At 43.1% G+C, this 26,678-nt stretch overlaps 1 protein-coding gene across 2 annotated transcripts in view; it reads left to right on the forward strand.

Moving 5' to 3' along the window:
* COL19A1 (collagen type XIX alpha 1 chain) overlaps positions 1–26,678 on the forward strand; it is a 452,305-nt gene that overhangs the window by 401,569 nt on the left and 24,058 nt on the right. For both annotated transcript variants that reach the window (XM_070795674.1, XM_070795673.1), the window contains 8 exons: positions 1,797–1,850; positions 5,676–5,720; positions 12,679–12,723; positions 12,826–12,888; positions 17,823–17,858; positions 17,994–18,038; positions 20,846–21,016; positions 22,764–22,830. In XM_070795674.1, coding sequence (XP_070651775.1) covers positions 1,797–1,850; positions 5,676–5,720; positions 12,679–12,723; positions 12,826–12,888; positions 17,823–17,858; positions 17,994–18,038; positions 20,846–21,016; positions 22,764–22,830 — 526 coding nt within the window. The remainder of the gene's footprint in view (positions 1–1,796; positions 1,851–5,675; positions 5,721–12,678; positions 12,724–12,825; positions 12,889–17,822; positions 17,859–17,993; positions 18,039–20,845; positions 21,017–22,763; positions 22,831–26,678) is intronic.

Consider the following 26,678-nt stretch of genomic DNA (forward strand, 5'->3'; position numbering starts at 1 on the left):
GGGCGACAGAGGATGAGATGGTTAGATAGCATCACTGACTCAATGGACATCAATTTGAGCCAACTGTGAAAGATAGTGAAGGACAGGGAAGCCTGGTATGCCACAGTCCACGAGGTTGCAAAATTGGACACGACTTAGTAACAGAACAACAACAATCAAACCACTTCAGTTCAGTTCAGTCATTCAGTCGTGTCCTACTCCTTGCGACCCCATGAATTACAGCACACCAGGCCTCCCTGTCCATCACCAAATCCCCGAGTTCACTCAGACTCATGTCCATCGAGTCAGTGATGCCATCCAACCATCTCATCCTCTGTCGTCCCCTTCTCCTCCTGCCCCCAATCCCTCCCAGCATCAGAGTCTTTCCCAATGAGTCAACTCTTCGCATGAGGTGGCCAAAGTACTGCAATTTAAGCTTTAGCATCATTCCTTCCAAAGAAATCCCAGGGCTGATCTCCTTCAGAATGGACTGGTTGGATCTCCTTGCAGTCCAAGGCACTCTCAAGAGTCTTCTCCAACACCACAGTTCAAAAGCATCAATTCTTCAGCACTCAGCTTTCTTCACAGTCCAACTTCCCATCCATACATGACTGCTGGAAAAACCATAGCCTTGACTAGACAGACTTTCATTCACAAAGTGATGTCTCTGCTTTTGAATATGCTATCTAGGTTGGTCATAACTTTCCTTCCAAGGAGTAAGCGCCTTTTAATTTCATGGCTGCAATCACCATCTACAGTGATTTTGGAGCCCAGAAAAATAAAGTCTGACACTGTTCCCACTGTTTCCCCATCTATTTCCCATGAAGTGATGGGACCAGATGCCATGATCTTTGTTTTCTGAATGTTGAGCTTTAAGCCAACTTTTTCACTCTCCACTTTCACTTTCATCAAGAGGCTTTTAAGTTCCTCTTCACTTTCTGCCATAAGGGTGGTGTCATGGGCATATCTGAGGTTATTGATATTTCTCCCAGAAATCTTGATTCCAGCTTGTGCTTCTTCCAGCCCAGCATTTCTCATGATGTATTCTGCATATAAGTTAAATAAGTGGGGTGACAATATACAGCCTTGACGTACTCCTTTTCCTATTTGGAACCAGTCTGTTGTTCCATGTCAACCCACTTAGTCTCTCTTAATTTAAAACCCATAATGTTTATTGTTATAAGTTAGCAGCTTCCTTCACCCTAACCTTTCTAAATGGGTTCCTTGAGGACCTAAAGTTTACAGTAAGCTGTGACCATACAGCAGCATATGTAACAGATTTTTTTAATAGAAAGGCTTACTCATCTCCTCTCAGTGACCCATCAGCAGTAACTGCCCCTGGGGCTCTCCTCTGAAGTGCCAAAGTTCATGTCCAGCTCCAGGGAATATTGAGGGATGATAAACTTTGGTTTGAGAGCTCCATCTTTAGTCTTGTTTTCTGACAATCTGGAAGCCTTAGGTACCTCACAAATGCAAAGTTTATTAAAGCCCAGCCTTTTCTTCTATCTCTTATTGAAATTGGAGTTATCACTGACTAGAGGAATTCATTCAGAGCAGATTCTTAATCACAATAAAAACAGTTAATTAGAAAAAATACTCATACTTCAGGGAATAGCTTTATTTTCTAACTATTTTCAAATACCAAATGCAAGAATACAGATGCTTGAAAAGAGAGCATACTGTTTGCTTGCTAAATTACCAATCAGTATTTGAGAGAGTACTTTCTAGGCAAAAAAATAAAAAATCCTTGCTTTTGAAATGAATGATTTAAAAACCTTTGATTGTTGCTTTTGTGTTCTTATGTTCATATTTAACAGGGAGAACCTGGTGCAATGGGGTTGCCAGGACTAGAAGGATTTCCTGGTATAAAGGTAAGTGCAGGGTTCAGCGTGTGCTCACCAGGTCAACATTCAAAAATGTTTACTGAGCACCTACCATTGGGCCAGGAGCTGTTTTAGGTTTGAGGATACCTAAGAGAACAAAATAGACAGAAATCTCTGTCCTTGTGAAAATTATGTTCTAAGCGGGAAATACAGAAACTTAAGAGAATAAATACAAATAATTAATAATCTTGTTAGTAAGTGCTGTGGAAAGAAAGAAAAAGTAGAGGCAATTAAAGGGCATCAGGAGTGCAGAAGGGGAGGGTGTGATTTTAAATCAGGTGGTCTGAGAAATCAGGAACTAAGCAGACTTGGAAGGGGTGGGGGGATGGTGAGTTAGCTAAACCCCTGAAGCCAGAAGGAAGAAAGTTCCAGGCAAGATGAGTAAGTTCTTGAGATTTAATGTATAGCAGGGTGATGCTAGGTAACAATACTAAATGTATGCTTGAAATTTGCTAAGTGTTCTCCACACACACACAGACACACACACAGTGACCTGTGAGAGGTGATGGAGATGTGAATTAGCTTGATTATGGTGATCGTTTACCAATATATATGTATATCACATCATCAAACTGTATACCTTAAATATATACAACTAGAAAAAGAAGGTCTTAAATGCCCTGAGATGGGAACAATCCTGTACATTCAAGGAGACCCGCGAGTGAGCGAGGGAAGCATGCTAGGAGATCAGGTCAGAGAGGTGGGGTGGAGGTGAGGGGCAGCCCTGCCCAGCAGTGCTGCTTGCTGGCCCATGGAGGACCAGGGCCAGTCTGCAAGTTTTGTCATGGGTTTGGAGGCAGGGTAAGCACACAGATGGAGAGCAAGCATGTAAACAACTTGACTTTTGACATGGCCATAATATGCAAACATGTGACCCACGTTGGTTCATGATGCATTAGAAAATAAATAAGCAAGTAAATTGCTCCTTCACCACAGGTAATTTGAGAAGCACTAATTAATAAAGGGGCTTATCAGCCATCGTAAAGACTTTCTCTCTCACTCTGAGTGAAATATGGAGCCAGTGGTGGCTTCTGAGTAGAAAAGTGACAGACCTGCAGCTGGAGTGTAAGGAAAGCTCCTCTGTCCATGGGATTCTCCAGGCGAGAATACTGGAGTGGATTGCCATGCTCTCCTCCAGGGGATCTTCCTGACCCAGGGATCGAACCCATGTCTCTTATATCTGCTGCATTGGCAAGCGGGTTCTTTACCAGTAGCACCGCCTGGGAAGCCCAATGGGACAGGGAAGACACAGACTACACCCATATATGGGGCAGTGGTGTTGGCTCAGACAAGAGCAGAATCAGTGGAGCTCCTGAGGAGGCTGAGGCTCTGGACATGTTGTGAAGGAAGGGCAATAGGGCTGACGGGATCTGGGTCTAAGAGAAGAGTCAGGGATGGCTCCAAGGTGCTTGACCTGAGCACCTGAGATGATGGCATGTTATCAACAGAAATGAGGAAAGCTCTACACAGAGTCTGTTCAGAGAGGGTAGGATGAGAATGATCCATAGTATAATTTTGGACATGGGACCAATTATGGGAATTATCTACTAGACAGCATAGTGGGGGTACTGGAGTAGGTGGTACAATAGAAAGGTGTAGAGTTTAAAAAGAGGTCTAAGTGCAGATATAAATTGATTGTGTAAGCCTATAGGTGCTATCTGAAAGTCAAGAGCCTGGAAAAGATCGCCAAGAGAATGACAGTAGATTTTTTTTTAAAGAGAAGAGGATCACAGACTGAGCCTTGAAGCCCTCCAATATTAAGATCAGGAAGAAAGCAGGGGGTGAGCAAGGGAGACTGAGATGCAGGGACCAGAGGTCTCATCTGAGAGTGAGGTAGGGAGAAGAGTTTGGAAGTTTGAGGAAAAGGTCTTCTACGAGAGGGCAAGTCCAGGAACCACAGAGTGTGGTGGCTGAGCAGAAGCCCCTCGAGACTCATGGTCATGAACTGAAATGAAACCAGTCAGTGAGATTGTGTCCATGCGCACAGAGCAGGAGGGGAGCTGGGTTTAAACAAGTTCCCGTTTTGACAAATAAGTGAGAGACGTGCGGATGGAACTGTGAGCCAGCAGTATATATAGGGAGTGATTATAACCAGTGACCATGGGATCTAAACTAGATACACAAGTAAGAGGGGCCATCTAGGGAGTGAAGGAGCATGAAAACTTTTCTACCAGGGATGGTAGAGAGGTCTTTGTGACATCAAAATTTTGGGGGGTTCAAGGTACTCAAGGGAGTGATTTACAATGATGGAAGATGGTGGTCCAAGCTTGGAATGCAGGCAGTGGAGGTTACAGAGAGATACTGTTTTTGATTAGGTTTCAGGTATAATTATGGAAATAAGAGTTCTGCCAGATAATTAAATTAGACTGATTCAAAGTACTGTGAGACCCAATCGTTGGAAGGACCATATGATCAGACAGGAGCCCTCTTAACTTCATCTTTATCAGATATGCAAATATTTCCATTGAATGAAAAGCCCCAGTACATTCATTTCCAGGGTAAAAATCCTGCAGTTTAAAAGAGCAAAGTGAACTGAGGACTATCTGTTTAGGTCCTTCACCCATTTTTATACTAGTTCTTTTTTTTTTTAACTGTAGCTACGGTTTATATAATGAAGACACTACTTCTATATTATATGATGGAGTCTTTATCCTAATTGGTCCTTGCCTTTCAGTTTTATGTTTAATCTTACAGAATTTATATGGAGTATAATGCAAAGAGAGGAATTAGACTTTTTCAAAGAAATTATTCAATTATTAGCACTATTTGTTGAATAATACAGCCCTTTCTTTACTAAAACCCTATTGTAAATGTTGGTCTGTTCCTGAACTTGCTGTTATATTGCATTGATATACTGCTTAATCTTGGGCCAATATTCCATATTTCAATTATTATAGCTTTATTGCATGCTGAAATATGGTATTGCTAATGTCTTTATTATTCTTCTTTTACTTTTTCTCTTATCCTCAAGTATATTTATTATCCCAAGTGAACTTTAATATCATTTGATCAAGCTGCAATTTGTAAAAATTGCATTAAATTTATAAATTAGTTTGGGCGCAATGACACCTTTACAGCGCTGTCTTGCCCTCCAAGAACAAAACATCTCTCTCCGTTTAATCAAATCTTCTTTTATGTCCCTCAGTGAACTTACGAAGTTTTTTAATGTCGATTCTGCCCAACAAAAATTGCCATTTTATTGCCCCATATATAACCATAAGTATTTTTAGCCTTGTCAGCTTTATCTAAAATACCACACTGCCTTTGGAAAAAAGGTTGAGTCATTCCACTGTTCAGAGAAATTCCAGAGGTCTTCTTATTGGCCTCATGAGGAGAAACTACAAAATCCTTAGTTCTAAACACATTCATTTTAACCCTACATCCAATGAGATGAATCTATTGAAAGTTTTTCAGAAGACATTCAAGGTCTTAGTCTTTTAATTATTGGTAATAAGTTACTTTTGAATATATGGAAGAAATGTATTGGCTAATTTTACCTGTAAGTATTATGGGGTTCTGTCTTAAAGAATAGGTTAACAGAAATGATACCATGAATGCTTATTTTCATTAGTATTATTATTTGCTTTGGTATTATGGGGAAAAAAGAGAGAGAGGAGTCTTTAGTAGGTTCCACTGACTGCAGTTCTTATTTTGTCCTTTCCCCATCTGGCCTCTAGCTTCACACCAGCTAATATCGACAACATTTAAAAGTTCCGAAAAGAAGCTTTACCAAATCCAAATCATTATCTGAGCATCAGTTTTGGCAGTGGAGGTTGAGTGGGTTTGATTCTAAGCAGTACATGTTTTTTTCAGGGAGATCGAGGGCCGGCAGGCCCCCCGGGAGCGGCAGGAATCTCGGTGAGTTCAGTTTATCTCACGTTGTTCTCACGGGTACCAACCGCCAAAAGGGCTGGGAGCACAGGGTGACTCCTGAAACTCGCAGTTTAAGAAGCAAAATCCCCCCAAAAAGTTTTTTTTAACCCATCTGTTCCTCTCCCACCTCAAGAATGCTCCTGTCTTTATTTTCATCTTTTAAACTTTTTCCTTTGTTTTTTTCTTCCCAACTCACTTTCACGTGGGGAGGGAAAGCCATTACCTGTGCTAATGTGTCAGTACCACATAGCTCTGAGAAGCTTGTTGGGTTTCTCTATTCTTGTAATAGTTCAAGGTTTCTTAATCTTCAGAAGGCAGAGCTCTCATCCTCAGGCAATGTGCTTCAGTATCTTCGTATTAAGCTGCCATCTGCCTGAGTTTTCCCTCAGCCTGGTGTTATTAGCGGAGCTTTATTGCTGCTAATGTTTCCTCATAAACTAGCCCTTTAAGCCTCTCAATCATTTTTGTTGCTCTCTGGTGTCAAATGTTTTAAATCTCATCAAGGTCTTTTCAAATGAATAGGAAGTGCTCCAGGAAAGGTTAAAATCATTTCTCGGAGCCCTAGGGATCATTTTGATCTTCATTCATGATGCTCTAATTAAAATTTTGTGGTCAGGCTTTATGAATAAGAGCCCATTTATCCTCACCAGGTGCCCTGCAGGGTGAGCCAGGGTAGGAAAGTCAGTGGAAGCCCTGTACTTCAATCGCAGGAACATGAGGAAGACAAGAAAGGGCCCTAACATCTCTGCACCACCCACTGACCTCTGCCAACACCCACTAGCACCCAGAGCCTCCCAACAATCCCCTCACTCCATCCCTCAAAAGGCCAGAAGCCACTCTGCTTCCCTCTGTTTCATTGTTGAACCTAACAACAAAAAATAAAGACCCGTCCACATGGCAAACCACTCAAGTATCCTTGCCTATAAAATCCCATGGGCAGAGGAGCCTGGTGGGCTGCAGGCCATAGGGTTGCAAAGAGTCGGGCACGACTGAGTGGCTAACCCACTCCATAGAGAGGCATCCTGTATGGAGGATGACATCCCCTTCTTTAGCTGTTTTAGGTCAAGTCTAGTCTTAGTATGATTGTAAAAGTCACATGAAAATATTTTATTTAGCAAGCACTGCAGGGTTTTTATTGTTCAGTCAATAAGTCCTGTCTAACTCTGTGACCACATGAACTGCAGCACACCAGGCTTCCCTGTCCTTCACTGTCTCCTGGAGTTTGCTCAAGTTCATGTTCATTGAGTCAGTGATGCCATGCAAGAGTTTCTATCCCAGAAAGCATTCTTCTTGAAAACTGGCTCACACTTAATCCCATTCCTCCCCACTCTCCCCAGCTCCCTACTGTTCCTAGCAACATATTTGCACCTGCCTTTGGGATCACCTTGGGTCCCCTTACAACCTGCGTCTCTCATATTCACACCCTGTTTTTGTTTCCACATGGTATGGTGAAGTGTAATGCCCTACTGTATTCATCCAGGTGGGACTATAAATTACGTTCAACTAAGTCACTGTATTCATCCAGGTGGGACTATAAATTATGTTCAACTAAGTCTGCCATAAAAGGAAAAATACTAGCAACCACTGAAGTATTTAAAAGATCAGTGACAGACTCAAAAGACAATCCAAATGAATAATTCCAAGAATATTTTTGAAGGATGCAGCATGATTGAAACTAGAGGCTGCCCTGCCACTTGTTTGGGTAGATCCAATATATTTACCTAAAATGCAGTTTTCATATCTTGTCTTTAAGAAGATTAACTGACAATTACAAAAATGGGGGAGGGTTAAAAAAAATTGCATGCTATATATATAAAACTGGCTATAAAAAAAGTTTTAAAACTGTTACTTTATTTTTTTATAACTGGACTTTACCGTGGCTCAGAAAATGAAATAGTTCAAAGATTCTGGAAATAGCTACACACCAGTGTGAGTATACTTAGCCACTGAATTGTACACATAAAATGGTTAAAATGGTGGAGTTCAAGTTATGTATTCTGCTGCTGCTAAGTCGATTCAGTCGTGTCCGACTCTGTGCGACCCCATGGACGGCAGCCCACCAGGCTCCCCCATTCCTGGGATTCTCCAGGCAAGAACACTGGAGTGGGTTGCCATTTCCTTCTCCAATGCATGAAAGTGAAAAGTGAAAGTGAAGTCGCTCAGTCATGTCTGACTCCTAGTGACCCCATGGACTGCAGCCTACCAGGCTCCTCCATCCATTGGATTTTCCAGGCAAGAGGACTGGAGTGGGGTGCCAGTGCCTTCTCCGCACGTTATATATATTTCACAACAATTAAAAAAAACTTAAGGTGATGGTTCTGGTTGAAGCAAGGATGTTCACTTGCTTTGCACATACAGAACTCTGCTGAGAATCAAGGGCCCAGTCCCACTCTGCCTAGAAGTCTATCCCTTCCTAGTGTGTAAACAGGCCATCCAGGGCCTTCCCTTGGCTCTTCCTCTGCTCCCTCCCAGGATAGCAGGTGGGTCCCTGGGGCACCGTGCCCTCCCCAGGTCCTCTGAGATCCCTGTTGGCACTGCCTGGCCTTTGGGATCTTCATCTGGAGCTCCAGGTGCGAGTTCCCTGTGCCCCTGAGCCCATGCCAAGGCCCTTTGGAACATTGGCTTTCTCAGCTCTAACACATGCCCCAACTCAGGTCCAGGAGATTCCAGGAGCTCCTGCTGCACTTGGGAAGTGGGGGGGCCAGGATGCCATCTCAGGCCTGTGTCTGCCTTGCCTCACCACTCAGCCATCGCTGACCTGCCAAGGGGCCTTCTTGACCTCCAAAGGACCTGCCAAGAGTTCTATACAGCAAGTAGAGACAAAGCCCAGGTTTCCCTCCCTGGAAACCTGCTGGGATTTCTGTGGTCTCAGCCCCACACCAACATCCCCATCCACATGAGGTTCAAGGGGCAGGAGATGGCTCCTCAAGGACAGGATCCTCAGGCCTGGTCTGGATACTAGCCCACTGCTACCTGTGCTGGTCCATCTTCTACTCTGCTCTGTCTCAGAGGTCTCTCTGGTCCACAGTGTCTCTGCCCTCAGTCCTCCAGGCCTTCTGTGCTGGCTCAGACCAGTTTTGTCCTCTCCTTTCCAACAAAAACATTTTGCAAATCAAACATGCTTCTTTTCAGGCTATCTTACTATGAATGCAAAAACCTTCTTGTGAAATTCAAAGTCTAGGACTTCTATCAGAGAAGGCAATGGCACCCCACTCCAGTACTCTTGCCTGGAAAATCCCATGGGCAGAGGAGCCTGGTAGCCTGCAGTCCATGGGGTCGCGAAGAGTCAGACGCGACTGAGCGACTTCACTTTCACTTTTCACTTTCATGCATTGGAGGAAATGGCAGCCCACTCCAGTGTTCTTGCCTGGAGAATCCCAGGGACAGGGGAGCCTGGTGGGCTGCTGTCTATGGGGTCGCACAGAGTCGGACACGAGTGACACGACTTTGCAGCAGCAGCAGCAGGACTTCTATGACCCTTTGTGCCCTCCTTTCCCTAAGGTAAAGAAGAGCTGCCTGTCAAAAAAGAGGGGTTCCCAGAAATGAAGATACATTTGTTTAGTATTTTCAAATTTTTTTAAATTAATTTATTTTAATTGGAAGATAATTACTTTACAATATTGTGGTGGTTTTTGCCATACGTCGACATGAATCAGCCATGGGTGCACATGTATCCCCCCATCCTGAACCCCTCATCCACCTCCCTTCCCACCTTATCCCTCTGGGTTGTCCTAGAGGCACCAGCTTTGAGTGTCCTGCCTATGCATTGAACTTGCACTGGCCATCTACATACCAAACATGTATGGTAACATACATGTTTCAATGCTATTCTCCCACATCATCCCACCCTGGCCTCCTCCCACAGAGTCCAAAAGTCTGTTCTTTATGTCTGTGTCTCTTTTGCTGCCGTGCATATAGGATTGTCATTACCATCTTTCTAAATTCCATATATATGTGTTAATATATAGTATTGATGTTTCCCTTTCTGATTTACTTCACTGTGTATAATAGGCTCCAGTTTCACTCACCTCATTAGAACTGACTCAAATGCATTCCTTTGTATAGCTGAGTAATATTCCATTGTGTACCACATGTACCACAGCTTCCTTATCCATTTGTCTGCCAATGGACATCTAGGTTGCTTCCATGTCCTAGCTATTTTAAACAGTGCTGCAATGAACATTGGGGTACATGTATCTCTTTCAATTCTGGTTTCCTCGGTGTGTATGCCCAGCAGTGGATTGCTGAGTTGTATGGCAGTTCTATTTCCAGTTTTTTAAGGAATCTCCACACTGTTCTCCATAGTGGCTGTACCAGTTTGCATTCCCACCAACAGTGTAAGAGAGTTCCCTTTTCTCCACACCCTCTCCAGCATTTATTGTTTGTAGACTTTTTGATGGTGGCCATTCTGACCCACGTGAGATGATACCTCATTGTGGTTTTGATTTGCATTTCTCTAATAATGAGTGATGTTGAGCATCTTTTTGTGTGTTTATTATCAATCTGTATGTCTTCCTTGGAGAAATGTCTGTTTAGTTCTTTGGCCCACTTTTTGTTTGGGTTTGTTTTTCTGGTATTGGGCTGCATGAACTGCTTGTATATTTTGGAGATTAATTATTTGTCAGTTGCTTCATTTGCTATTATTTTCTCCTATTCTGAAGGCTGTCTTTTTACCTTGCTTATAGTTTCCTTCATTGTGCAAAAACTTTTAATTCAGTCCCATTTGTTTATTTTTGTTTTTATACTCTGGGAGGTGGGTCATAGAGGATCTTGCTGTGATTTATGTCAGAGAGTGTTCTGCCTATGTTTTCCTCTAAGAGTTTTATAGTTTCTGGCCTTACATTTAGATTTTCAATCCATTTTGAGTTTATTTTTGTGTATGGTGTTAGAAAGTGTTCTAGTTTCATTCTTTTATATGTGGTTGACTGGTTGACCAGTTTTCCTAGCACAACACTTGTCTTTTCTCCATTGTATATTTTTGCCTCCTTTGTCAAAGATAAGGTGTCCATGGGTGCTTGGATTTATCTCTGGACTTTCTATTTTGTTCCATTGATCTATATTTCTGTCTTTGTGCCAGTACCATACCGTCTTGATGACTGTAGCTTTGTAGTATTGCCTGAAGTCAAGAAGATTGATTCCTCTTGTTCCATTCTTCTTTCTCAATATTGTTTTGGCTATTCAAGGTTTTTTTGTGTTTGCATACAAATTGTGAAATTATTTGTTTTAGTTCTGTGAAAAATACCATTGGTAGCTTGATATAGGGATTGTGCTGAATCTACAGATTGCTTTGGGTAGTATACTCATTTTCACTATATTGATTCTTCCAGTCCACGAACATGGTATATTTCTACATTTATGGTAATGGGATCATACTTATCAATAATTACCTTAAATGTAAATGGGTTTAATATTCCAACCAAAAGACAAAGACTGCCCGAATGGATACAAAAATGAAACAGGGGTTTTGTTTTGTATCCATTACAAGAGACAATATGCTGTCTACAAGAGACCCATCTCAAACCTGGGGACACATGCAGACTGAAAATGAGGGGCTGAAAACAGATATTTCATGAAAATGGAGACCAAAAGAAAGCTGGTGTAACAATACTCATATCATATAAAATAGACTTTGAAATAAAGACCATGATAAGAGGCAAAGAAGGAAACTACATAATGATCAAGGGATCAATCCGAGAAGAAGATATAACAGTTATAAATATATTTGCACCCAACATAGAAGTACCTCAATACATAAGGCAAATGCTAAGAAGTATGAAAGGGAAAATTAACGGGAACACAAAAATAGTGGGGGACTTTAATACACCTCTCACACTTATGGATAGTTCAACCAAACAGAAAATTAGCAAGGAAACACAAACTTTAAATGATACAATGGACAAGTTAGACCTAATTAATATCTGCACTGCATTTCACCCAAAAACAATGGATTTCACAAGTGTACAAGAACATTCTCTAGGAAAGATTACACAGAAATCCCTTACATTCCCATACACTAACAATGAAAAAACAGAAGGAGAAATTAAGGGAACAATCCCATTCACCATTGCAATGAAAAGAATAAAATACTTCAGTTCTGTTCAGTTGCTCAGTCATGTCCGACTCTTTGTGACCCCATGGACTACAGCACACCAGGCTTCCTTGTCCATCACCAACTCCTGGAGCTTACTCAAACTGGTGTCCATCGAGTTGGTGATGCCATCCAACCATGTCATCCTCTGTTGTTCCCTTTCTCCTGCTGCCTTCAATCTTTCCCAGCAGCAGGTCTTTTCCAGTGAGTCAGCTCTTCGCATCAGGTGGCCAAAGTATTGGAGTTTCAGCTTCAGCATCAGTCCTTCTAATGAATATTCAGGTCTGATTTCATTTAGGATGAACTGGTTGGATCTCCTTGCAGTCCAAGGGACTCGCAAGAGTCTTCTCCAACACCATTGTTCAAATGCATCAATTCTTCGGCGCTCAGCTTTCTTTATAGTCTAACTCTCACATCCATACATGACTACTGGAAAAACCATAGCTTTGACTAGACGGAATTTTGTTGGCAAAGCAATGTCTCTGCTTTTTAATATGCTGTCTAGGTTGGTCATAGCTTTTCTTCCAAGGAAAATTCATAAAATACTTAGGAATAAATTTACCTAAAGAAACAAAAGACCTATATATAGAAAACTATAAAACACTGATGAAAGCATTTTCATAATTCTTATCCTCCCTCCCCCCATCCCCCACCACACACCCACACATGCATTGAGGGACTGCCTTCCTATCTGCACAGTGGAGTGTGGTCCACAGACTCTGACCAGCGGGGATGGCGCATCAATGTAGAGCCACACCTGCAGCACAGGTGCTACACACACGGGTGTGGAAGGAAAACACGTGGCCTTATTCAGAAATTTAGCTCCTAACATTTCCTGGTAATCTGATTCCTCAGGGGAAACCCGGAGCCCCAGGCCCCCCAGGAATTCCAGGAGAACCGGTGAGTTGCCTGTTTCTGACTTAGTGGTTGTCCTTGTGTTTACCACAAGCAGTTCTAAAGTTTTTATTGGCAACTAATGTTTGTCTGTGGACATGTCTACAGGGGGAGAGAGGCCCTGTTGGAGACATAGGTTTCCCTGGACCAGAAGGACCCTCAGGAAAGCCTGTAAGTCTTTTTCATTATTTAAAATTTGCCTCTTTAAGAAAAGTTCTCAGCACAGCCTCTTTACTTGTCACCTCAGAAAGTGAGATTTGAATACAGAGTTTCTGAGGAAGTGACAGCAGGTCTGCCAATGGCTTCTTGGGATGTGGTTCTCCCTGAGGGCCCAGCTCCCTGTGAGTATGTCTTAAATCACCATGGGAACAGTGAGGCCTTTTATTTTAAGTGTCAGGAAATTAGACTCATTATTTCTTAGGTCTAATGTTCTCAGCGGAGTGAAAAATGAAATGGCCTGTCATATCCTGAAATAAGCAGACTCGCAGATTTAACACCTGTGTGTGGAGCTACAGTAGAAAGAGGCTCTGTCTCCACGTTCCCTCCTTTATCTGTGGACTTGTTCTTACACCTTCGTTAATCACTGCCAAAAACATTACCCACTCATGTCCTAAAAGAGCTCTTGGCTACTGAGACATAATATTGATGTGACATTGTAACAGTCATTCTGATTGATTCAGTTCAAGTCAACATATACTCAGCTCATCCCTGCTATGTGCTAAGGGTGTGCTGGGCCCTGAGGGAGGGGAGGCATAGAGGAATAAATAGGGTGCTCTTTATAGAAGTCCCTGCTCCCTCTGCTTGTTTCTGTGTCATGGACTGGGTGGGAGTGGGCTACTGTTAGGAGAGGGGGGCTGAAGGTGACCAAACAGCACAGAATTCAGGGGGCTGATCAGTCTCTGTGAAACCTCAGGGTTGGGGCATCCCCTGGCCACCATCTCCCCAGAGAAGCAACGTGAAAAAAACAGGAAGTATATGCAGTTTAAAGTCAGGGAGATCTGGGTTTGCGATATGACGCCAAGGGTTTGTGAGTCTATGAGGTCACATGACATGGTGCGATGTCCAGTGCCTGCCATGGAAGACGGTCCATTAACATTAGTCTCAATCTCTACCTCCTCTCCCCTGCCTTTTACCAACTCCCCATCCCAGCCCCTGTAAGGCACTCTCATATGCCATCACATTCCCAGGGAGTTATGCAAAAAACAATTTATTCAGTCAGTGAATGCTTCTTGAGCACCTAGGACATGCCAGGCACTGTTGTGGGTGCCTGCAGCTCCTTGGATTTGTACTCTAGTGTAGGGATACGAACCAGAAACAAACACACATGATTCAGGTAGAAGACAGCCTAAGCAGGGTAAAGCCCTGGAGTAGCATTTCAATAGGGCAGTCAAACAGCATTCAGCATTGGAGCAAACCCTGTATGGTAGGAGAGCTCAAGCCATGGGGAAGTCAAGTAGACAGCAGAGGTGGGGACAGGGGACATTGTTTCAAGCAAAAGGAAAGGCTAGCAGAACCTTCTGTGTTGAAGGAAGGGCAGAAGGCACAAAGTCAAGAGTTGAGGTGAGCTGAAGGAGAGCAGGAAAGACACAGAGGGAGAGGCAGGCAGTGGCCAGACTGTGAGGAACTTCTGAGTCAGGGATGGAGTTTGGGTTTCATTTGAAGTCTGACGGAGACCCATTGGAGCATTTGTAGTGGGTAGGGAAATGACTAGACTGCATTTTCAAGTACCACTCTAACTCCTGCCTAGAGAGCTGACCATAGGGAGCAGGGTGGAAGCAGACAGAACCTTGAAGAAGCATTGCCATGATGTGTCTTGAAGGCAGAGCCATCACTACTTGCTGATGGACCAGATGCAGTGTGTGAGAAAGAGACACAGCAAAGCTGTGGTTTGCAGTCTGAGCAACCTGGTCAGTGTGGTACATTTGGTGAGACAGGAAATACGGGAGATGGATGAATTTGGAAGGAAAAACCAGGAGTTCTCTGCTCTAAAATGTTCATCTTGAAGCACTAGTAGACTGCCAAGTGGAAATGTCAAGTAAGCGATGGATATATTCTTCTGGAATCAATGGAGAGGCCAGGACTGCAGAGACTGATTTGGGTCTTTCAGCCTGAGCCTGGATGAAATGAGGTCACTGTGAACTGGGAAGAGAACAGAGCCATTAGGAGAGGCTCTGGCCGAAGGACCAAGAAGGGGCAGCCAGTGAGAAGAGAAGAAGGCCAGGCAAAGGAGAGTTCCTGTATGTCGAGGGAGCCAAGTGTTTAAGAGAATGGAGAGGAAACCATATGGAAGAGTATCGAGGGAGCTTAAAATTCTCCCCTGGGTTTGGAAATGTAGGCGTCACTGGGAGAGAGAGTACAGCATGGTGGTATCGTGATAAGAATGACCTGCTTGAGAACTTTCCTGGTGGTCTAGTGGTGAAGAATCTGCCTGCCAATGCAGGAGACATGGCTTCCATCCTTGATCTGGGAAGATTCCACATGCCACAGAGCAACTAAGCCCACGCACCACATCTACTGAGCCCACGCTGTGAGCCACAACTACCTCACCCGCATGCCTCGGTCCCGTGCTCCGCAGCAGTAGAAGCCACTGCAATGAGAAGCCTGTGCACTGCTACCAGTGAACATCCACACACAGCAGCAGAGATCCATTCATAAAAGAATGAAAAGTGAAAGTCTCCCAGTCGTGTCTGACCCTTTGCAACCCCGTGGACTATACAGTCCATGGACTTCTCCAGGCCAGAATACTGGAGTGGGTAGCCTTTCCCTTCTCCAGGGGATCTTCCCAACCCAGAGATCAAACCCAAGTCTCTTGCCTTGCAGGTGGACTCTTTACCAGCTAAGCCACCAGGGAAACCCAAGAATACTGGAGTGGGTAGCCTTTCCCTTCTCCAGGGGATCTTCCCAACCCAGCAATCGAACCCAGGTCTCCCGCATTGCAGGCAGCTTCTTTACCAGCTAAGCCACAAATATAAAAAAAAGAATGACTCTGTTGAAAGGGGACATTGGAAGATACAAGAGAGTGGGCTCTGAGTCAGGAGAGAAGACTCACAAGTAGAAACTGGTCTTCACAAGGAACAGGGCAGAACCTCCTTCTTAAGAGGAGCGAGGAGCAGAAGTCAGAGTTCTCATGAGCACAGGTAGGTGGGGCTGGAGGCAGAACAGTGAGTGGGTCCCTTACTTCTGTTTTCTCCATGAAGGATGCAAGTCATCACTGACCATGAGGAACGGGCTGGCAATGCTGGTAACGCTGGAGGTCTCATGAGACAGGAAAATATGTGCAGGCACTTTTGAGAAGGAGGAGCCAAGTCGAGAAATACCGAGGGGTTGCTTGGGGGCTGCTGCCACAGGTACAGGTCAGAACACCTGAGCAAGGGCCCCCTTCCTCTGCAGCCTCAGGCCAGTGCTCAGAGGCAGGCGTGTGGCAGATGGACACCTGAGTTAGAAAGAAGAGTAGGGGTCTTTTGGATAAGTGAAATGAAAGGGAGAAAGGTAAATCCATTGAGGTTTTTGTAAAAATTTCTGAAACTGGGACCTTCCCCGCCCCCGACTGGTGATAAAGAACAAGTTAATAACATCTTCACAGAGAAAAGAGATGGGCTTCCCTGATGGCTCAGTGGTAAAGAATCTGCCTGCAATGCAGAAGACTCGGGTTTGATCCCTGGGTTGGGAAGATCCCCTGGAGGAGGGCATGACAACCCACTCCAATGTTCTTGCCTGGAGAATCCCATGGACAGAGGAGCCTGGCGGGCTACAGTCCATAGGGTCACACACAGTTGGCCACGACTGAAGCAACGAAGCAGCAGTAGCAGAGAAAAGAGAACACATATGACAGTCACTAATGAATTATAAAAGACAAAAAATTATCTATAAGTTTGTTCATTTTCTTGTATTGTTACCAAAACATGAATTACACTTTTACAGCAGGTTTATCTTCTCTTATTCAAATGACATGGTTGTTTCTTTCATATCCTCTCCTTAACCAGCTTTATCTTTTGCTTGTGTTTCTGGATGGCATAATTCCTTAGAACCCGATGCTTCTGGCAACATGGTCCTAGTTAAAGTGCTCTTAAAGTGCTCTAGGTAATTCCCAGGATGTTCAGGGAGGTTGGGGGACTGGGCTGGGTTCCCAACCCAGTGTGATTACAGCAGTGAAAACACCTCTTGTCGGAAGAGCCATCCTTGTAGACTCCGTCCCAGCCCAGCGAAAGTCTCCCAGGCTTTGCAGAGGAGGGAGTCCATGCGCCTGCCTGCTGCCGAGAAATCACTTCCTCACCTTGGTCTCCCTCTTCAAATCAAATCTCAGAGACAAACCTGCTGTGGGGCTCTCAGCATCTGATGTGACCCTGAGTGCTTTCCCTCCTTATACCTACCAGCTGGGGCGTCTCCTGGGCTCACGAATCTTCAAGCAGGACGAGGCTTTATTATCAACTATGGAACTGCCTTGTAGAGTTTGAGAAGCTTCCAGTTTAATAAGAAGAAACCAGTATTTAATACTCTCAGAAAGCACAATTACATGTTTCTCACTGTCCTTTCCTATTTTCCAACTGAAAAATAGCAGTTGTCTCTGGCTGACAGTTTATTTCATAGCAGGATCAGGCTCTAGCCATGTTATGAAATTTCTCAAGCAGCAACAGAGGCCATTTACTGAGAATGACTGTCTTTGGTAGGAAAATTGTTGAAAGTGAACAATGAATATCATATACTGGCCACCCAGCACCATGGGAAGCCTTCTTATTTCTCAGAATGGACCTAATGGAATAAGTGAGGAGAACAACCCTGGTGACTGTTTATAGTGAGCTAGGCCTTTTCTGTTATTTCCCTAAATCCCTAGTTTTAAGGCCATTATTTATCCCTGCTTTGTGAGTGGATAAGCTGATGCTATTACGGTTAAGTAAATTGCCTGAAGTAAATGGAACTTGTAAGTTATAGAGTCAGAATTTAAACTTGGGGCTAATTCTGTTGATTTTGTTTTCTATTTCACCACACTGCCTCACCAAAATCTCAGTGGAGATATGATACAGTCCTTGAAACTTTACCCTTTTGTTGCATTTAATTATTCCTGTTAATGCAGAATCAGAAATACTGACCATTATTTGTCTTTACAGGGAATAAATGGGAAAGATGGATTACCAGGTGTTCAGGTATGGAACATGTCATTGGAAATAAATGTTCTAATACAAAACTACATCCAGATCACCTGCCAGAATTCCTGGTGGAGTAGATTGATGAGGAATCTTGGCATGCAGTGATTTTTAGTGCTGACATTTGTTTTTCAGGGCATCATGGGTAAGCCTGGAGAGAGAGGCCCCAAAGGAGAACGGGTATGTACGCTCCTACTATGACTGTTAAGTCTGTCTCCACAATTGCCCCATCATTCAAATTATATTTTTAGACCCACTAGAAATCTCTTGATATGAAAAGCCTTAGGGTGTACAGGAACCAAGATCTCTGCCAGGCATAAAATAGGGCCATTCAAGGACCCAGCAGTAGGCAATATGGCAGATACGCCTACCTGCTTGGCCTTTATTCCCAACTATGTCTGGTTTGTGATCCCAGTTTGGAAAGCTCCTATGAGCCTCCTGTGTCAGACACATGACCCACTGTAACCATCACCCAGGTGCTTTTCGCCTAGAATAGGGTTTCTCCACCTCAGCATTGTTGATGTTTGGGAGCAATAATTCTTTGTCGTAGGTGCCCGTCCCGCGCTTTGTTAAGATGTTTAGCAGCATGCCTGGCCTCCACCCACTAGACGCTGTACCATCAGCCTCACCGTGCATTTTCACATGCCTCCCAGGGAACAGAGGTGTCGTTGAGACCACCCCCTCCCCCAGTCTGGGGGAGTAATACTTGGTTGAGCAAGGGGCTGGGGTCGGAGGTAGAGAAAGACATATAGAGCTACTAGTAATGCCAGTTCTGGTGTGTGCGTTTAGTGTCGTTGTTTTGGTTGTTGATATCAGTATTGCAACTTCCCATTATTTTCTCTAAGAAACCTTAATGTTTTCTACTAGAATTGGATTTATTACTCAGCCACAGGTTCCTTGAGCATTGTTATTTAGGGGTTCTAGTGAGGGCTTGTGTGCATGTGTGTTGGGGGTGGGGCATGTTCTTACGTACTGGTGTCTGTTTTACTTATCATTACACAAATAATCTGGCTTCCCTGGTGACTCAGTGGTAAATAATCTGCCTGCAATGTAGGAGACCTGGGTTTGATCCCTGGGTTGGGAAGACCCCTTGCAGAAGGAAATGGCAACTCACTCCAGTATTCTTGCCTGGGAAATCCCATGGACAGAGGAGCCTGGCAGGTCACATGGGGTCACAAGGGTTCCATGGGGTCGCAAAGAGTCAGACATGACTTGATTGTTGAACCACCACCAGCACCACACAAATAATCCATGATAACTGAAGGAAATACTAAAATAGAGAAACCATAAAGAAAAAAGAAGAAAGTCTACCTTATGTCACTATACAGAGATAAGCACTGTTGATATTTTGGACCTATTTCCATCTCACTGTTATACATAAGGTAGTATACACATTTGCTTAATGCATCGATGCAGGTGAGCATATACTTTAAAAAAAAATGGGTTCATACTGTTTGGTAAATGACTTTTTTCACCTAACATATGATGACCATCTTTCCATGTCAGTAAACCTAGATCCACATGGACCTTTTAGTGGCTCTATGTTATTCCAGTATTTGGATATACCTTTTCCAAGGTATTTAGACAATACCTGGCCCCTTTTCCTGGGATATTTAGGTTCTTTCTAGTTTTCATAATAAACTTACTATAATGTACCTAAAGTATAAATAATTTTAATTGTGTTTATTTTGCACATACTCAAGGTGTGCTAGTAGTTCTTCTGTTTCTTTTTTTTTTTTTTGTCTTAATCATCTCAGATATTTTTCCAAATGTGACCCAGGTTGACATACATGTAGGAGACATATTTTTATAACTAAGGCAGTAGAATTTAAATTAGGTCCAAATGATTTTCTTCTTTGTACATGGCTTCTTTCTATATCTCTTCATTTAGGATCAGATAGATCTCAGTAACTATTCATTCACTTCATTATTTTTTTAAATCAGGAAAAATAGAGTTTGGACTTTTGCAGAAGAATCACAAATAGAAGAATAACACAGTCAAATACGGGGCAGGTCAATGCACCGATCTCTCATATTCAGTGTGATCATCACCTCCTGGAGCTGTGGAACCAATATTTGAAATATGGAAACTGAAATATCTGCCAACATACATACATAGTCATTCATTTATATTCCATCTCTCTCTCTCTCTCCCTCTCCCTCTTTCATACTCTCATGCACAAACTTATATGGTAGTAAACGCCTTGCAAGAAAAAGTCAGCATTAAAGAAGCTTCTCAGATTCAAGCACATCTAATTTGTTATGGCATCTCATTCAATGAATTTTTTTATAGTTCATCTACATTATTGAATAAATGATCTCAGTAATGACCTTCCACCCCAGTCACCTGCTTTGAACATTCCCAAAGGCTGTTTTTTCTCACCTTCCTCAGTCATGTCCTTTTAGGACATAGAATGCACTCGCACATGTACACACACACACACACAATCACACACACACACACACGGGTAAAACATGAGTGCAGAAACCAACCCACAGAAACTAACAAAGACCAAACATACAGGAGAAAGCATAAAAAGAATAAAGTACCCGATTTAGGAGAGATTTTGAGCATCCTGAAGCTTTTCCAAATGGACGCTTTCAGTGATGAAATCTTCTTAGCCATCTTCCTCTGTTATCGCAAAGGAGACCCAGGCCTGAAGTGGCAGCGCCACTCTGGACTTTCAGAAATGTCATCACTCTGGACTGACGACCGGGTGCGAGTAAGCTCATCACTGACTTTGAACTAGTGCTTTCTGAGTGCCAGTGCCGCTCTAGGCACTCCAGGGAGTTAACTCACTTCTCAGCATCATCTATTCAGTGGACACTGCTAATAGCCCCCCTTTAGGGAGAGGAAGCAAGCAGGGTGCAAGGAGTTTAATCCACTTACCGAAGGCTCCACAGCTAACACATGCCAGTATGAATCCAGAGCCTTTGCTAACATGGTTCTAGAAGAGATCATTCTAATTCATTTTTTCCCTTAACAGGGTGATCAGGGAATCCCAGGAGACCGAGGCCCACAAGGTGAACAAGGAAAACCAGGCCTTCAAGGGATCAAGGGAGCCATTGGCCCTGTGGGGCCCCCAGGAAACAAGGGCTCCCCAGGATCCCCTGGGCACCAGGGCCCTCCAGGCCTCCCCGGCCTCCCTGGCTCCCCGGTAAGTGGGCAGAGAGCTCCTGGAGCTCCTGGCTGGGACTGCAAGTCATAAACCTTTCCAGATAAAGTGAACCTAAGCTGGCCTCTACAAGCGCAGCAATCATGTTATTTATTTCAAGTGATGTGCCAGGTCCCATGCTGAGTACTCACTGAACATTCCCTCCTTAGATCCTCACAACTAACCTGAGAGGACAGGTGACCTCTCCTTCCACGTTCACAAATGCAGAAGCCGAACTTTGACCTGTCCAGGGTCACAGTGATCTAGAGGTCAGACAGACCCAGCTCTGATGGACTCCAGGGCCTTGCCTTCAAATACAATCGATGATGTCCCCTACACTACACAGAAAACACACATCTATTTATGTTAAAACTCCATTTTGTTGACTGTCAGAATCTGCCCTGAGTGGTGCTTTGAAGTGGAAACCCATTGGCCTAAGAGAGTATCTGGCTAAGGAGGCCCGTGTCTTTATAAGCATCCTCAGGAGGTGGTGGGCAGCCATCCTGCAGAGGAACTGAATCAGAATATGTCCTTGTCAGGAAGAAAGGGGGGCGGTCCTAGTGTGAGGCCAGAGAATGAAGGACATGCTGTCCCCTGATAAACAGCTAAGTCCAGAGTTTGGGCTGAACTGGGCATTCCCACCATACTCTGGTTCACCCACTCTTGCTACGCTCTGCTTGAATCAAGCCTGTGCAATGAACTCTCAGTGCTGTGCCAATATGTGGTATTAGATGCATTCATTCCAACAGTGAAAATAAAATATTCTGAAATTAGAACTGTTCTGTTCCACAGAAGCTATCACTCTGTGTGAACCCATCATATTGTCTTTAAAGCCACACATGTATCCCTGGATAGTAACCACCAAATACAAAGAAGAGGAACAACATACTTTGAACCCTTAACCACTGTGCAAAATGATAGCTCCCTTTTAAAACTATCAAGGTACTGAAATAAAACATTACTATTATAAATGTTAAATGCTATTATAAATGTGAGGTTCTTGGTCAGTCATGTAGATTTATTTGTAAAGAGGTTAAAAATCAAGTGGCATCATCTACCTACTTCCCTTTACCAGACTCCACAGCATTTTCTATCAAGAAAATTTCAGACTTCCAGATATCCATCAATTAAGGGTCCACCTGCCAAAGCAGGAAACACTGGTTTAATCCCTGATCCGGGAAGATCCCACATGCCACGAAGCAACAGAACCCATGCCCCACAACTTGTGACCGTGTGCCACAGCTGCCGAAGCCTGTCTACCCTAGGGCTCGTGCTCTGCACCAAAAGAAGCTACCAGTGAGAAGCCCGAGCACCACAACTCGAGAGCAGTCCCCAGCTGACACAAATAGAGAAAGGCCACGCAAAGCCGTAAAGACCCAGTGTGGCCAAAAATAAATAAGTAAAAATGTTAAAAGAAAAGAAAATTGCTTAATACAGGTTTGCCTGCAGTGTGTAAATTGCAAAATAAACTTGACCATGAAGTGGGTAAAACTTAGTAAGCTTTAGCTCATGAATGAAACATGTTAAAGAATCAGCCCAGTTAGAGTGCTCATCCTTTGAAGACACATAATAGAATTGGTTAGATATTGACTTTAGCAGTATCCAGGGATTATTACAAAGGACAAAACTATTTTGCTAGATCAATGGATCTCTATAGATGTTTCCAGCATGCATGCCAACCTACTACTTCTGTTCTTTATTCATTTGTGCTAGGTTCTGTATTAACAGACTTTTTCTTCCTCTTCTTTAGGCTGATGTGGTTTCATTTGAAGAAATAAAGAAGTATATTAATCAAGAAGTTCTGAGGATTTTTGAAGGTGAGATTTGCGGAGTACCCATTTCTGCATTGTCCCCGCTTCCTCCTCCCCCTCTGCTGTTGACAGTCTCTCCAGCAACGTTTGTCCAAAGATGCTGTGCACCATCCGCCTTAAGAGGTGGCCTGTCCTAGGATGGGGCAGCTCAGATAGGAGCTTCTTACTCACATGGGGCTAAGTTTGCCTCCCTGTAGGTTCTCTCCTTATTCCTGGTCTGTAGCCACCACAAGGACAGAACCTTCTCTTCACACGACAGCCCCCTGAGTGAGCACCCACAGCACCCCTCCTTAATCTTCTCCTCCATGGAGCAAACATGTCCAGTTCCCCCATGCCATCACCCTGGAGGAACGGCCCTCATTCCCCAGGAGTATTGTGACCAGGCAGAGGACAGTGTCTATGGATCTAGACCAGGCTCAGTGAACCATAGCCACCAGCCCTGTTTACCTGCCTCTCGCTGCTGTTACAGCCACAAGCTAAGAAGCGCTTTTACCTTTTTGGCAGGTGGAAGGATGTGTTTGCTTTCATGCTAAGTCGCTTCAGTCATGTCCGAGTCTTTGCGACCCTATAGACTGTAGCCTGCCAGGCTCCTCTCTCCATGGGATTTCCCAGGAGTGGGTTGCCATTATCTCCTGCAGCGATCTTCCCAACCCAGGGATCAAACCTTTGTCTCTTTTGTCTCCTGCGTTGGCAGGCGGGTTCTTTACCATTAGTGCCACCTGGGAAGCCCGTGGAAGGAGGATACATTTCTAAATGTTTTTTTAAATCAAAATAATATTTCATGACATGCGAAGTGATCAGAAATTCAAATCTGTGTCCATAAATAGTGTCATAGGAGTGCAGTCACACTCCTTTCTTTATGTATTTTCTCTGCTCGCTTTCATGCTGGACAGCAGGGTTAAGTATATGACAAGGACTGTGTAGCCTGCCAAGCCTCAAATATTTACTTTGTGACCCTTCTCCAAGAAAGCTTTCTGACCCCTGGTTTAGACACTTCAATAATGCAGCCTAAGATAGTGTTCCTTAAAAAAAAAAAAGTATCTGTATCACACTGTTGGTTCATTTTGACTTTTAAGTGAGCTAACAAGCCTCCATCCACCTTATAGAAACTTTAAAAAAATTGAATGTTTCTCATGCTTTGTGTTCATTTTTTAAATGTGTGTGATTTTTGCCTATTTTTACTCAACTTCAAGTGATTCTCGTGTATACGTTGTTCCAACCTGAAAATATCTTTTGGAATCTTGTCTTGTTGTAGGGCATTTGCCTGACTCTCATAACTTTGTGTCATCTCTAAATTTCATAGGCATGTCACAATTTTTGTTAGAAATGTTGAGTTAAAAGGATTAGGTCTGAACACCATTGAGTTCCTCCTGTCCATTCATAAAGCATCAATTTAATCTATTTTAGCAAGCTCTGAATCCAAATAGTTGTCTTAAAATCTAATCCATATTTCTTTATTTACAAAGCTATTACATAATTTTGTCAAATGATTTGCAAAAATCAAGATCATTCCCCTCAACTATGAGCTTAATAAGGTGGGAATTGTCTTTAGAAAATAAATCCTCATCAGTTCATGATTCCTGCTTCTTTTGCACAGCATCCTTTCTTTGCTAAGCTAAACATGCATTGTTGACTTTTCCAGCGAGTAAGATTACAAGATACCCCAAGTTCATCTTAAGGCTTTCACTGCCAGCATGGAGTTACTCTCTCCAGGAAGCCTGATTATTTTAAGCAGAAATTAGTAAGACAGAACAAAATGTCAGCACTTCAGTAAACATCATCGTATTTCACATGAGCACTAGAGAGAGAGCAGAGTAGCCCAGGGACTTAGGTCGCTTCAGTGACAAAATAGAAAAAAAAAAAAAAAAAAACAGTTTTTTCAATGGTCATGAATTCATGCTGCTGATTACAACTTAGAGGGTTTCCTCAGTGCCAGTCATCCTTGGCCATCTGCTCATACAAAAGCATGGGTTCTAGAAAAAACTGATGGACTATTAGGAGTGGATGATGGGATTGCCAACCATGAGCTTTATTGAAGGTAGTCTAGTTGGTGTTTTTTTTTTTTAATTGAAGGACCCTCAACTTCAGTGTCATGCAGTCTCGTTCTGATCACATTCCCCAGAAGAAACACTTGCATTACCTGCCTGGCTGCTACCATCTGGGGAGCAGGGTAGGAGGCTCCTGCTGGGGCCTCAGCTCCAAGCATTGCAGCTTCCATCTCTTCTCCTTGTTCTCAGTCTGGAAGCCTGGGTCTCAACACAGTCTGCGGTCTTCCGTGCAGAGATGGTCTGTTTATGCTCTTCAGATAATAAACCTTCAGGCTGGAATTGGGAAGGGGCAGTGAGCCAGCTGCACAAGCAGAGAAAGGGATTTTAAGACCATTTCCTAAACAGGCTTCCAACCAGTCTCCCTCATTTCAGTTCCCCTCCTTCACTCTCACTTCCACATGTAACTCATGCAGTCAATTCTGAATATTTTAAAGATTTTATGGTTTGACACAGGCTGTCCCTCAGCTTCCAGTGTAAAGATTTGGTTTTTGTGAGTCTGCGAAGTTATCCACACTCCACCATCTGAGAGCTTCCAGAGTTTAACGTCATCTCCTTTCATAATATTTTTCTCCTATTCTCATGCTTTTATGCCTTTAAAAATAATTTACTATTGTTTTTGTAGGGATATAAGAAAGAGTTAAAGCAGACACATGTGTTCAATCTACCGTCTTTACTCATAATAACATTTCAAAGCAACAAAGGGAACAAAGGATTAGATGGAGCCAGAGTTAGATGTAGCAGTAGCAACCCTCGAGTCATGATGAGCCCCTGAGCGAACACGAAGCCACCAAATGACGCTGCTGAAGTAACAGTTAATATGAAACTGGAACATCATTCTTAGGATATGAAAGGAAATTGCTCTTCTGATATTTTTGTTCATTAGGAGATAACTGTATATAATTTTGGTTTCCACATTTAAGAGATATATGGAAAGCCCCAGAATAGTAGAACCAAAAAGTGATTTACGGAACAGATTGCCAAGCCCATGAGTAAAAGTTACTTAACCTGAAGGCCAAGACATAACAATGTTATCAAATTGATGACTGATTTCCCAAGGGAAATCACTCAGTAACTAGTCTCTGTTTCCATAATGGAGTAACAAAAGAAAATAAGTTGAAGTTCTATCAAGAAAATGGGCAATTAAACATTTGAATGGGCTTTAGGAGAAAAAGATGAATCTCTCTTTGAAAATGTTTACAAATTCTATCTGTGAAATAGAAGGTAGACCATGGGTTAGATGATGTCTGAATGTCCCTTCCACCTCTGTCTGATGTACTTTATCACCACATTAATATTCATGTCTGCTTGATTTTAACGAGTCCTTTCTCCAAGGAAGGCCCGCCCCAGTCTCATCTGTTAGAATGACTGCTGTGACTGCTGTGGGTTTGCCTTGGCAGATGGGCTCTGTGTGTCTGCATTATGCAAGCTCCTATCCAGACTCTTTAGTTTCCTGCCTCATTAGAAAGTGTAGCCAAAAACAGTTTATTGACCAAAGATCCGTGAAAACAGAGGAAAAACAATTAAGATTACAGGTCTTTTTAATTTATTTACTGGCTCAGAAATGTATTATTTAAAATTATAGAGCATTAGAGTATGGTTCAGAGGAAGTAATTACTCTTATGTTAAATGACTGTTACTGAGTGTATCTTAAAGCTAGATAATTTACAGCTAGAAGTAATTATTTTAAAAAATATTGTTGCCCTGTAAATAAATTATTCAGTACCATTTTTCTAGATTCCGTATATATGTGTTAGAACACAACAGTGGAGAAGCAGACATAGAGAATATACTTATGGACATGGGGAG

This window comes from Bos indicus, chromosome 9, assembly GCF_029378745.1.
Source record: "Bos indicus isolate NIAB-ARS_2022 breed Sahiwal x Tharparkar chromosome 9, NIAB-ARS_B.indTharparkar_mat_pri_1.0, whole genome shotgun sequence".
Classification (NCBI taxonomy): Eukaryota; Metazoa; Chordata; class Mammalia; order Artiodactyla; family Bovidae; genus Bos; species Bos indicus.